General features: G+C 39.9%; 1 protein-coding gene across 12 annotated transcripts in view; it reads left to right on the top strand.

Annotated features, from left to right (window-relative positions):
* Positions 1 to 12,974, top strand: part of fhod3b (formin homology 2 domain containing 3b) — a 598,094-nt gene that overhangs the window by 547,795 nt on the left and 37,325 nt on the right. For all 12 annotated transcript variants that reach the window (XM_087978543.1, XM_043719366.2, XM_087978542.1 and 9 more), the window contains 3 exons: positions 939 to 1,058; positions 6,270 to 6,431; positions 10,325 to 10,515. In XM_087978543.1, the coding sequence (XP_087834669.1) occupies positions 939 to 1,058; positions 6,270 to 6,431; positions 10,325 to 10,515 (473 nt within the window). The remainder of the gene's footprint in view (positions 1 to 938; positions 1,059 to 6,269; positions 6,432 to 10,324; positions 10,516 to 12,974) is intronic.

The raw sequence follows: 12,974 nt of genomic DNA, 5'->3' as shown, positions 1-12,974 counted from the left end.
TCTGATGTCCACTTCAATGGATAGCTAAATAATATCCTTTTGCTTACAGGAATTATGACTTGCTACCGGTTATGGATATTAATGAGAGTGATGTTTTCTCACTGATAATAGGTGCAATTATGGTGAGGGAGTAAGTGTCGAGATGTGTATTCTTGAGCAAGACAATAATTGCAAGAGTGATTTTAGTTCAATTTAATCCGTTGCATGTTTATTGGTTGCTAAGGGGATAGTTAATGAAGGTACAATGTTTGATAGTATGTCAACAATGCAACTCAAAGTAGTTTGAAAGGTGATATTTTGCAAGGCCTCTGAGTATTGTTCCCTGTTCAGTACTGAACAGCTGATGCTGCAATGAATCTGAATCTGCTAAACTGTAAGGAACGGCAAGTGAGATTGAGGCTAATATTCTATCATTTGATAAGATACCATGGCTATATAGTGATTTTTTTTTTGTGGGATGAGTTTATGGTATTCGAGCAAGGAATTTGCACAACTAACATTCGCGAGCTGCCTTTCTTCATGAACATGAATTTCTTGGTGTAATGTAGCTTGAGGGATTTAAACGTATAAATGGCATTTAGCTTTATAGAAGGATCATAGATAAGCTGATAAAAACTGAAGGAACCACAGGTGCTGTAAATCTGAAACAAAAACAGAAGTTGCTGAAAAAGCTGAGCAGGTCTGGCAGCATCTGTAATGAGAAATCAAAGTTAAAATTTTGGGTCTGGTGACCCTTCCTCAGAACTGGATAAGAGATTAAGTTGATGTTTGGATGAACATACGTCAGCGGCTTGCCACCACCTTGTCGAGGGCAACTAGGGATGTATAATAAGAGGTGGTGCAGCGAATGACACCTTTTTTTTTAAATGTTATACTGTGCATAATGTAACAAATGCTTGTGACCTTGGTGGTGTGATATGCTTATGTTTTACTTGCAGGAAGTTGCAGAGCCTCTACAGGACCTGAAAGAAGGCATGGACCAGTTAGAGAACAATAAAACTTTAAGATACATCCTAGCAACATTGCTGGCAATAGGGAACTTCCTAAATGCATCAAATGTAAGTTTGAGTGTCTTCTTCCTCTAGTTTGTATATTCTTAATTTATAATGGTTGAGCTGAGCTATTTACTTTTGTGCTTCCTGCTTCATTCATTCATGCATCCGTATGAATTAGGAATAGGCCATTCAGCTCCTTGAATCTGCTCCATTGTTCAATAAGATGATGGTTGATCCAAACATAGCCTCAAATCTGCATTCTTGCTTACCCCTAAAAACGTTTCATACCTCACCATCCCTGCCCCACTTAACAAAAGCATTTACCCATCCTAGTTTTGTCTCATTCACAAGCTTTGGAGTTCTGCTCCAACAACCAAAGCAAATATCAAACCAGGCAGTCATCTTAATAGTGACCCTTGTGTGACCCTAATGTGTTTCCCTCAAGTCTGAATAATGACAGTTTTACTCTCTGCTTTCTTTGTTTTAGGCACTTTGCTGCATAGGCTGCTGCTATCCCATGACTCCTTTAGATGCCAGATAAAGAAACTATGGGTTGGTCATTTTCAGAAATTCAAGGCTGTTGATTAAATTTGTACTAATTTGACATATGCCAATAAACAAACAAATGAGATTTGTATGGGTCAAAAGAGAACAGCACCCAAAGACTTTCAGCAAAAGGTCATTTATTCCTCCTTTGCACATGATTAGGCACAATTTTGTACAGCATTGTTTGAGCCTGATTGATCTTAAATGACTACAAATGTCAATATATTGAATTATATCATGTACAAGAAAATTTGATCATGGGAAAGGTGATGCAAGGAAATATTGGGGATTTACTTTTGGCATGGAGCTCATTCAATGAAAGGTTTATCAATAAACTGAGTGTACAAGTCTGATTTATGAACAGCCTATCCATTTCCAGTTATTAACATTGCTCATCTGTTTTCATGTTACTTGCATAATGGATTTGGAAATAAATGATTTAGTTTTAAATAATCTGCCCTGATGATGAGATAATGTTATCATGTATCAATGAATAGCTAAAAAAAGACAAGGTTCAGCTGTGCACATCATGGATTAGCACACTAGCTGAGGGACCTTGGGAGTAGAATCTCTAAGTAACAAAGGTGAAAATGGAATTGAACTAGATAAAAGACATCGAGGAAAAGAAATCTCAGCTCTAATAACCTTTCGAGCTAACAATCTGAAGTAAAAATGCCTGGAAACACTCTAAGTCAGGATAGCGAGGGAAAAGACAGAGAGATGTTTAATGAATGGCTATGTGATTAAATAACAAAAGGGAAAATGGAATAATGCTTTCTGGGCTGGTAGTGGGATAAGTAAAGGAACAAAACATGGGACTAGAGGAAACCTAAATGGTAAATGGTTACAATAGAACAGGTAAATGGACAGGCTGAGCAGATCATCTTGGCAGGGCATTCCAGACTTGAATGACAGGTTCTTAGGAAGTGCTTAGAAATAAAGGAACCTTAGTGGACAATTCCTTAGAACTCCGATGATGTCAGCACAAGCAGACAGGGTGGTGAAGAAGACATAGAGGATGCTTGCCTTCATTAGCTGTTGTGTAGAATATATGAGCAAGGAAATCTGGCTGCAACTTTATGAAACATTGATTAGGCCACAGATGGAAAACTGTGTACAGTTCTGGTCGCCACACTCTCAGAAGAGCGTGATTGCACTGGAGAGGGTGCAGAAGAGATTCGCGAGGATGTTGCATAGGATATAAAGCTTCAGTTATGAGGAAAGACTGGCTAGGCTTGGTTTGTTTTTTGGAGCAGAGGAGACTGAGGAGGATCTGACTGAGGCAAACAAAATTATGAGAGGCATAGACAGAGTAGTCATGATTTGGAGATGCCGGTATTGGACTGGGGTGTACAAAGTTAAAAATCACACAACACGGGCAGCACGGTGGCAGTGGGCGGCACGGTGGCACAGTGGTTAGCACTGCTGCCTCACAGCGCCAGAGACCCGGGTTCAATTCCCGCCTCAGGCGACTGACTGTGTGGAGTTTGCACATTCTCCCCGTGGTCTGCGTGGGTTTCCTCTGGGTGCTCCGGTTTCCTCCCACAGTCCAAAGATGTGCAGGTCAGGTGAATTGGCCATGCTAAATTGTCCGTAGTGTTAGGTAAGGGGTAAATGTAGGGTTATGGGTGGGTTGCGCTTCGGCGGGTCGGTGTGGACTTGTTGGGCCGAAGGGCCTGTTTCCACACTGTAAAGTAATCTAATCTAAAAACCAGGTTATAGTCCAACATGTTTAATTGGAAGCACACTAGCTTTCGGAGCGACGCTATAACCTGGTGTTGTGTGATTTTTAACTATAGACAGAGTAGTTCATGAGATTCTCTTTCCAATAGCAACCGTGTCAAATACCAGAGGGCGTAACCTTAAGGTGAGGAGCCAGTGCTTTCAAGGAGATCTGAGGAAAGAAAAGTCACCCAGATGGTAGTAGATATGTAGAATGTGCTACCTGATTGAGTGGTGGAAGCACATTCTCTTGCAACATTTAAGAAGCATCTGAATGAAACTTAAAATGCTGGGGCACAATAGGCTGTGGGCCAAGTGCAAGTAAATGAGGTTAGTGTAGTTTTGTGTTTTAGTGATGAGTAAAGACATGGTTTGCCAGAGGACCTGTTCCTACTGCATGACTCTGAAAGATAGATGGACAGAATCTTGGACATAGATCAATCCTTAGATTTTGTTCTGATAGGAAGCCCCACACTCCAGGGAATAATTCACGTCACCTTCCATCAGGTTAGTGCAGGAGGCTGAACCCCTCGAGTAAGTAAAGTGAAGAATTAGTATCACATTACTAGAAGTTCAGGTCATGATTTCAGATTATATGAAGTTATTCAGGAAAGCTATCACCCTGTTTGCATTTGGGGGTCTCCTGAATCTACAGAAGACTACTTGTTGACCAACGGTACAGCAGACAACATTTGGGATAATGTTTGGGGCTACGGTGGTTGGGTGAAAGGGGATGAAATAGCAAGTGCTAAATCTCTTGCATTTGTGTGGGGTTTTAGGAAAGGGTGTGTGGGCAAGTGGACAGTCTCCTTTTGAATGCTAAAAGTATAGGGGAGATAAAAGTGTATTTATGAAGAGACGCGATGCTGAATGATTTGTTGAATATGGAAGCTGGTGGTTAAAATATAGGCAAAGTAAAATGTTTTGTAATAATTACCATAATATAATTGAATTTAATATTGAGTTGCAGAAAGATGGAGAAAGAAAAGTCAAAGACTGGTTTAAAATTTTAAGTTGAGCATCATTCAACTGGAAGGAACGTTACATTACCTGCAGTGCAAGCTGTTGAACTGTTTGTGTGTAAATCTATGAACAGGACAAAAGCTTCTGTCCATTTTTGCTTTGGTATAAAATTGATATACATCACTAAAAGGCAAAAGTTTACTTGAGTAATTAAGCAACCATGTTCAATAAATTAGATAAAATACTGCGGCAAGGTAAAGTAAAAGGCTTATAGAAATGTGAAGAAACTGGAAATCTAGACTGGATGCATTTATAAAGCAACAAAGGAATACAGAGAAATGTCATGAGGTGCAAAAAGGAAAACCATGCTAAGAGCAACATTTTATGGTACTTAGATGCAATGGTCAAGGTAAATATGGGCCAATGAAAGATACATCCAGGCAAGACTGTGTTGAGCAGTATGGAATGTTCAGATTTATTAAGTTAATTTTGTCATTTTGACAAAGCAGGAAGTTAGTTTCAAAAATCAGCCACAAGGAAACCTATATTTAAGTCAATATAGAGTAAATAAGGTTGGAGTTTACTGAATTGAAATTAAATTTTTAAACAGTAGAGGACATAATGAAACCCAATGCCAAGTGCCAACAGTATTATTGTTAAGCAACAGGAAAAGAAGTTATGAATCCGTGTCACTGGGATCAGTTTACAACTTAGGTTGGAAGTGTGTATCTCTCTACTCGTTGAGACTGACATCTTCGAAGCTGCTGAAACTGTATATAAAAGCTTCTATTCAATGGCTAAAACTATAGAGAATTAAGTTGCCTTATATGCTAATATTGAGAATGGATAAAAAAAAAACAAATCGCACCTACATTAGGAGAAGAGTGGGAAACCTTCCTCAAAGCATGAATTTTTACAAGGAAGCTTATAGTAATGTCATTTTTAACTAGCTTTAGTTGTTCAGTTTACTCAGCTTAAAAGTAACCCATTTAAGTAGTTCACATATAGATAGTGATTAAATGTGCCTTTTTAATCTGACTGCAGTTCACATTTTTTTCTTGTGTATTAAGGAATTTTGATGTTGGTCCAAGGTTTTAAAAAGGAACATATGAAGATATTAGGGAGTTGTTGGTCAGACTTGGCTTCTTGAACTGCAACATTCTTAACAGGTTATGGTTGTCAGCAGAAGAAACTTTACTCAGAAGATTTTGCAATAAACGTAAACTTTTACAGTGAGCCTTTTCATGTACTCCCTCCCTCAACTTTCTGTCATCCTCTCCCAAAGACTTGGACTCATGTAGGGATATGGTCAGCAGCCCTCCAATCAGCTGCTTCGGGTGATGATAGGATAGTGATAATATAGTTGGCCTTTGTAATCCAGAGTGTTCCAGGGGACAGTGGATTCAAATCCCACTGCATTAAGCTTCTGTATTTAAATTCAATTAGCTTTCAATTCCAGATTGAATTTTAATCTCCAGAACGGTGACCTTGAAGCTATCAACACTTGTCCAAAAGGAAACCATCTGGTTCATGAACGTCCTTTTTACATAAGGAGTTTTTCCACCCTCCTGTCTTCTGGTCCAATATAGTTGACTCTTAACTTCCCTCTAAAATGTTTGAGAAAGCGACTCCATCCTTGGGCAATTGGGGATGGGCAACGAATACTGGTGGTGTTGGATGTAGGCCACAAAGAATAAATCCACTAATTGTTGGCCACTTATTTGGGCTGGCCCCTGAGTCAATGCTCTCCTTGACTAAAAAGCACTCACACGGGGACTTGATGGTGAGCAGGATTGTTTACATTTTCAACCAACATGTTCAATTGTAATGCCCATCCACTTAGTGTCGTCTCCTATTTCTGTTTTATATTACAGCAATGAATTTTAAACATTTAACATTATTGCTAGCAATAAGATCACCTTTAATTGTATAATTTTACTTTATATGTGATTAAGTTCTGTTTTTGCAAGCAGAATGATGTGCTGTCAGTGCTGAATACTTGGCTTTGTGGAGTAAGTACTTTTCTCCCCCTTCTCCTGGCAGGCGAAAGGTTTTGAGCTTGGGTACTTGGAGAAAGTACCAGAAGTAAAAGACACAGTGCATAAGCAATCCCTGCTGCATCACATCGCAACTATTGTGGTGGAAAAATTTCCAGATAGTTCGGACCTGTATTCGGAGATTGGGGCCATCACGAGGTCAGCCAAGGTATGTCAGTGAAAAAAAATTCTGTCTGTCTATTATCCAGATGTTGCAGCTGTATTTTCCAGCCAGGCCAGAAGGTAACAAAATACTGTTCTGCATTTCACTCAAAAACTTTTCAAATTGAGTTTTGTGGCATTTTAGAAGTCTTCACTTGTCCACTGCATTTAAATGGAATTTTAAGGAATCAGCTAACTTCACCCTGATTTCCAATATCAGACATACAAATGGAGCATTCAAATAAGTTTCTCTGTAGCTGTAACATTATATTCTGCATTCTGTTGTATTACTCTGTTGTACTTGCATAAGGTCTGATTTGCCCAGATAGCACACAAAACAATACTTTTCATTGTATCTCAGGACGTGTGATAATAACAATTCAAATCAAAGTGGTAGTATTAGCTGAAACGATTGAATATGATTTTATTTGGAATTAGGAAATATGAAGGCTTACTATGTCATTCATCCAAGGCACATGTGGAACCTGAGAGTTTAGTAGTTCTGCAATACTATCTATGTAAAAATATCAATCTGTTCCACAATTCCTGTATAACACAGATTACCAAGGCTGACAACTGAACGTTTTCATGTCAGAAGCAGTATCGCTTGGATCTTCGCCGTGCCCCCTCTGCCTGCTCTCCGTGCCCCCTCTGCCTGCTCTCCGTGCCCTGTCTGCCTGCTCTCCATGCCCTCTCTGCCTGCTCGCCATGCTCTCGATGCCATGGAAGTAGGTAACAAACTAAAGGGGGATGACCGGCAATCATAGAAAAAAGAGAAAACAAATTCCACGACCGCTGCTTCCATTTCCCAGACAACAGAAGAATTAAAAGCAGTGGGTCAATCATACAGCCCTTCACCCTGCTCCCCCTTTTGACATAAACATGGCTGACTTTCTAGCTCAACTGTAAAGCATTCTTTCTGTTGCTAAATCACCACCTCAACATTTTTTTTTCTTTTTTTTAAGACAAACCACTATTACCCTTTAGCCTCAGTTACACAATGCAAGCTCCTCAGTCTCTTGTACCTGGACAAAAGGACCAGTGTGAAACAAACAGTAGCATGTTCTGTGTGGGAATTGTTACTTGTATCAATCTATTTCAACAATTGTAAATTCCTCAGGAAGGAGCTGCTTGATGGTGAATGGCTTTATAACCAGAAAAGCAGTAATGAGAGTGAAGCACAGGTGGTTATGCAACATCCTACCCTCTGTTTGAGCTCAAAATGCTGTGCACTGTCCCTGACTCTGTGACAGATTTACTTTCCCAGTTCCCTTTTCCTTCTATTATTCAGCCTTTGATATAGCCATGATATGGAGGTGCCAGTCTTGGACTGGAGCGGTCAAGGTCAGAATCATAACTGTTGTAATGGAGGAAAGTTTGAACACCGAAAGCTCCTGCAAACATCAATGAGCAGAAAATTTGTTACTTTAGTGAATAAATTTTCTCCCCCAGAGTGATAATCTTGTCCAGTCTTGTACCAGTCTTTTGCATCTACTTGATTCAACAAGACCAGGTCATAATTTATCATGTTGCCTGAAGGTCAATACTCTGACAGTGAGGGCAAAGAGGCACCTTCTCAGGTTTGGACAGTGCAATGTCCCAATAATGCGACAACCTTATGATATAAGGGTGTGTGTGCTACCAACTGCACAATGAGTGACATGTAGGGAGTATTTTGTGCATTCACTGACTGGCAGAACTGATTGCTGTAATTTCTGTCTGATTTGTTATTAAAAATGAATAACAATTCTTGGTGTGACAAAAGGTATATGAATGTATTCTATTTCGGGTTCTGGATTTCAAAATAGAGGCAGATGGATATGAGTTCGTTTTGTGAAAACAATTTTTTAAAAAAAAATCTAGCAAGTCATCTGGGCAGTGACCTAAATATAACAAGTCTAAGACGTGTAACTTCAGTGATTTGCCTGGGACAAATTCTGTAGCTTTAATGGATATAATCTTGAAATGGTTGAGTTTATGACAGTATAAACATATTAAGGTAATTAGTTAAGTTTTGACTTCAGAACACATACAAAGTTCCGACTATTGGTGACTAGATAGCACAAAATAATTGCCTGACACTATGGAGGGAGTGAGTTAAGCTAACTCTGACCATTTTAACTGTGGGAGCAAAGATTATTTGCTTCCTTCATGTTGCTGAACTCAACAGTTAATCAGCTACTGATTCCCTGATGCTAGAACTGTCAACATTGATTGCTAAAGAAAACACATTAACAGTGTGAAACTGAAAGTAAAAACTTCATTTAACTTTTGATATTGTTTAAATTTGCTTGAAAATGCAATTCCTTCTCTAAAACTTAACAAGCAATTTTTACGCTTTCTTTTTAGAAACACAGCTCTTCGTTTACTTGCACTTCTATTTCTTCATGAGATTAGAGCAGGCATGCATTGTGTTTCTTGGGCTTATTACCATCAGCACTAGAATCTGCTGGCCTAATCAATCTAACCTTGGCCACTAAGGGGAGTTTTGCAAATGCTGCTGTCAGCTGTGTAAAGACAGGTTTACGATCCAGCCTGACCTTTTGGGATTTGTGCTGCGAGAGACTCTTCCTCACTGGAGCAGCTCTATTTGTCATAAATCAAACACCGGGAACAGTTAGGAGTTAGCATTTGTTAAACTAATGACTTTATCGTGCACAGGAGCTCCATGGAATCCCTGAGGTTCTTTGTCTTGAAACTGTTAACCATTTTACCACCTGAGAGGGAGACCTCCAAGAATTTTGCTGATTGCTGGTGTTTAGTGTAAAATGAATCAGTACAACACTAGGTATCATCTTTCATTATGGTTTACATTTGGAAATCACTGATATAGCCGTAGACTTAAACAAACTAAGGGTAGAATTTCTGTGCTATGCAACACCTGGCAGGGGCACAGAATGGGCAATTAGAGTCCATGAAATCGGGCAGTGATTGTAATCGCTCAATCTCTGCTCCTTGTCTGCCTGTTTGCACTGGACAGTCCTAAGGTGAGTAACAACCTCATTTCAATTTAAAAATCAATGCAAGTTTGTCTGAAATTACCTCGAGCAAGATTCTTTAATTTTTCTTCTGGGCAATATGCTGTGCATTCCAAAGGGTTGTACTCGGTTCTTGACCAGTTATTATGGAATGCTCCTTTGAGACCCATTGCTTCATGACATTTCTCCCTCTTGCTCCCTCTACTTCTCAGCTGTTGGGGTTGTTACTGCTGATCCCAACAGAGAAAATGCACCAAAGTAAATGAAGTGGCTACAAAAGAAACATGTTATTCTAAAAAATGTTTGTGTTAGCATAGAGATATACTCTCAGGTTGGTGAATGGAACACCACTGCATTTTGATAGCACTGTATTACTGTCAGAAAACCTCCACAGATCAATCTCATTCTGTCTCTCAAAGCATGCTTAATCCCTATACTGTGCTAGTCTGATGTCCCATTCCAGTGATCCTACTGGCTTTAATATAATAGAATCAAGACAATTCAATTTATTACGCTGAGTACTTTTTACAGACAATAATTGTTCTATTAGTTTGAGTCATATTCAAATCTAAGAAGTAAAAAAGTTAATAAAAACAGAAGAGACAGGAAACTTTCAGCAAGTCAGGAGTGGAGCACAGTTAGCATTGAGCATTAAGACATTTCATGGAAAAAGAAAAGTCATATCCTCTCCAGCTGCCCAATCTCCACAAAGTTCAGCTGAGACACGGCTCTTGATCGATTGATTAGCTCATTCTGGAATGATCTGTGTTTTGTTGGCACTGCAAACCTTCCTGTTCTGCACCTTGGCTGCCTGTTCATATGACACTGATATCTGAAATGGGAGTTAATCCGAGTTAAGCTCACAAAAAGGATTGTGAAAAGAAACCAGGATTGATTTTATTTTTGAAACTCTTGTCCTCAGGTTGACTTTGACCAGCTTCAAGAAAACCTTTGCCAGTTGGAGCGGAGGTGCAAAGCCTCATGGGATCATCTAAAGGCTATTGCAAAGCACGAAATCAAATCCAGCCTGAAGCAGAAAATGTCTGAGTTTCTGAAGGATTGTGCTGAAAGGATCATCATTTTAAAGATCGTTCACAGAAGAGTAATGAACAGGTACAAGATCTGAAAACCTATTCCCAAATGAGCTCTGTTATCTCATTCTCTTTTTTTTTTGTTTGTAAGTTAAACTTGTTTTTTCATAGTTTGGTTCTGGATGTTTAAAAAAAAATACAGGAAAGGTAGGTAAAGGACTTAATTTTGTTTTCAGAATTTTTAGTTTCCATCTGAAAAGCTAGGCAAAAGTGGCTGAGACCCTTCCAGAATTGGGAGTAAAATGCAGGAGAAGATGTGAAATGAATCCGGAGTTAGTGGCGTGGTGCAATTGAGTTTGTTTTTAATAAAAGGTTGTATTAGTAAAATCCAAATTTAGAGAATTATGTTTAACTCTAATATTCCTTTATTCTGACTTCTCATAATATGTTCATCCTTGTGCAGATTGAAAATAGTGCTTTTCAAATGTGCAGACCTTCCTGTAATATGGTGGGGGAGAATAGAGGATTAGTTTATGAAATACAACTTTTGAATTTGGGCTAAGTGCCAGGGTGACCTATAGTAACAACTCACACTTACTTTTACAATGGTCATCTCGCATGAGGATGTCTCAACAATCTGTCATAGGGAGGAATTTCTGAGCATGAGAGAAACAAAAGAAATAGGGAAGAGCTTTTTAATCAATTTTTGAGAAATGTTATTACACACCACTGGAGCAGGTGAATCCAGGCCTCCTGCCTCAGATGTAAAGACCCACTGCATCACAAGAGCCTTTGCATTGGAATTTGAAAGAAACTGGTCAAAATGAAGTATGAATTAAATTACATCATAGATAAGTAGATATTCTGGGGGTGTTATTAGTGAGTGAGAGGTCAGAAGTAGTGTGCAAAAACATAAGCCAAGCTTAATTCCATCCCTTTCTTAGTGCTGCTCTTTAAACTGACTTCCTGATCTTAGTCAGTCATCACCAGGTGATGTTTTCTTGGAAGAAAGTAGTGGTAAATCAAAAGTTAGCCCGTCTCTCATCTTCAGCATCAAGTCAAAAGTGGAATCAATACAGAGTTAGACAGAGTTGGAAAAGGAATTGATATTTTTCTATTTTTCCAAGATGTTCAGGACTCTGTGCCTGGCCTGTCAAGACTACAGTTGACAATCTAAGCACACTATGCTTATAGTTTTCTAACCATTTCATCTGATGATGTTGGCCAGTGTGTGTCTAAAATCCCAATTTACCCTGGCAGGATAGACTTGTGAAATTGGTTCCTGCTCTACCCACTCTGAGTAGGAGAACATTTTGGATATAATAAGTTACAAATGTGCTGCTGAGAAATAAATGATGTCTGACACTTTTCATTCACCCTTCCGTGCCCTAAGAATGTCCCATAGCCCTGTGTGACTTCTGAAATACTGTTGAAGTGTTGCACTTCTGTGTTATTGGATGTGTGGCAGCTAATCGATGCACAGCAAGCTCCCACATTCATTAAATGAAAGGCTACATCACAAATGGAGTTTTACAGTGCTGACCTCTCCCCTCTGTTCACACCCACTGCTGAACAAGCAGAGTTTGTAGGAATTTTAGAAGGGGCATGTTGATGGGCCATCCCACTGGCCTCTCTCCCATCCTGACCATCCTCTCAGTCCTGGAATAGGGCAGCCTAGGGTCAGAACATGCACCTCAGTGCTGAATGAGACTCTTAAGTTGCCAATGAATGACTAAGAGAATTTCCCACCCCAGCCTCCGTTTTCAGTTTGGCTGGAAGAGATCAGCAGCAGCAGGGAAGCCCAGAAAGTGATCCTGCTGAGGCCTTGGGTAGGAAGGAGGCAGAAGGTGCCTTCATCAACTGACTCCCTTTAATGCAAGTGACATTCCCCTTCCCACCATCAGTAACATGGTCTTCCCCTGCAGGTAGTCCTTCTACCATCCCATCCATCTCTCCATTGGCACCCACAACCATCCATTGACAGCCTGAAACCCCTCTCTACTCGGTTACTGAATTCTGCTCCTTGTTCTGTAGTCACCCGTCAACTGAGCACTATCCACAACTGGGATCAGAGGATGGCTGATCAATCTGATCAAGGAGTGGGTGATCGGTGAACTGTGGAGCCCTGAATGGCTACAGTGCAGCCAGAAATAGTGCTAGTACCTTCTCCACTGAGTATATGACTAGTGGGCCAGGAATCATCACCTTGCAAAGAAATCCTAGCCCATCTTTATTGGCCAGATGGATGGGTATTAACTTGGACATGGGGAGAAAGACCTCTGATCCTTTTCAAAATAGTGCCAAGGTTCCTTTTGCATCCATTATGGGATCTCTTACACTCACCAAAAAGGTTGAGGCTTCCAATCATTGCCTCATCTGAAAGATGGCACCTCCTCAACACTAGAGATGGCATCATTTCCTCAACGCCAGGAACATCAGCATGGGTCTTGGTTCACACAATTCATGAGTACATGCAAACCTGTAGGACTAGGAATAGGCATTCAGTCCCTCATGGGTGATCTGATTGTGGCCTCAATCTCA

This window comes from Chiloscyllium plagiosum, unplaced genomic scaffold, assembly GCF_037043375.1.
Source record: "Chiloscyllium plagiosum isolate Xiang-an unplaced genomic scaffold, Cpla_swu_hap1 HiC_scaffold_34, whole genome shotgun sequence".
Classification (NCBI taxonomy): domain Eukaryota; kingdom Metazoa; phylum Chordata; class Chondrichthyes; order Orectolobiformes; family Hemiscylliidae; genus Chiloscyllium; species Chiloscyllium plagiosum.
Note: the sequence above shows the minus strand (reverse complement) of the source record. Positions and strands in the feature narration are given on the sequence as shown.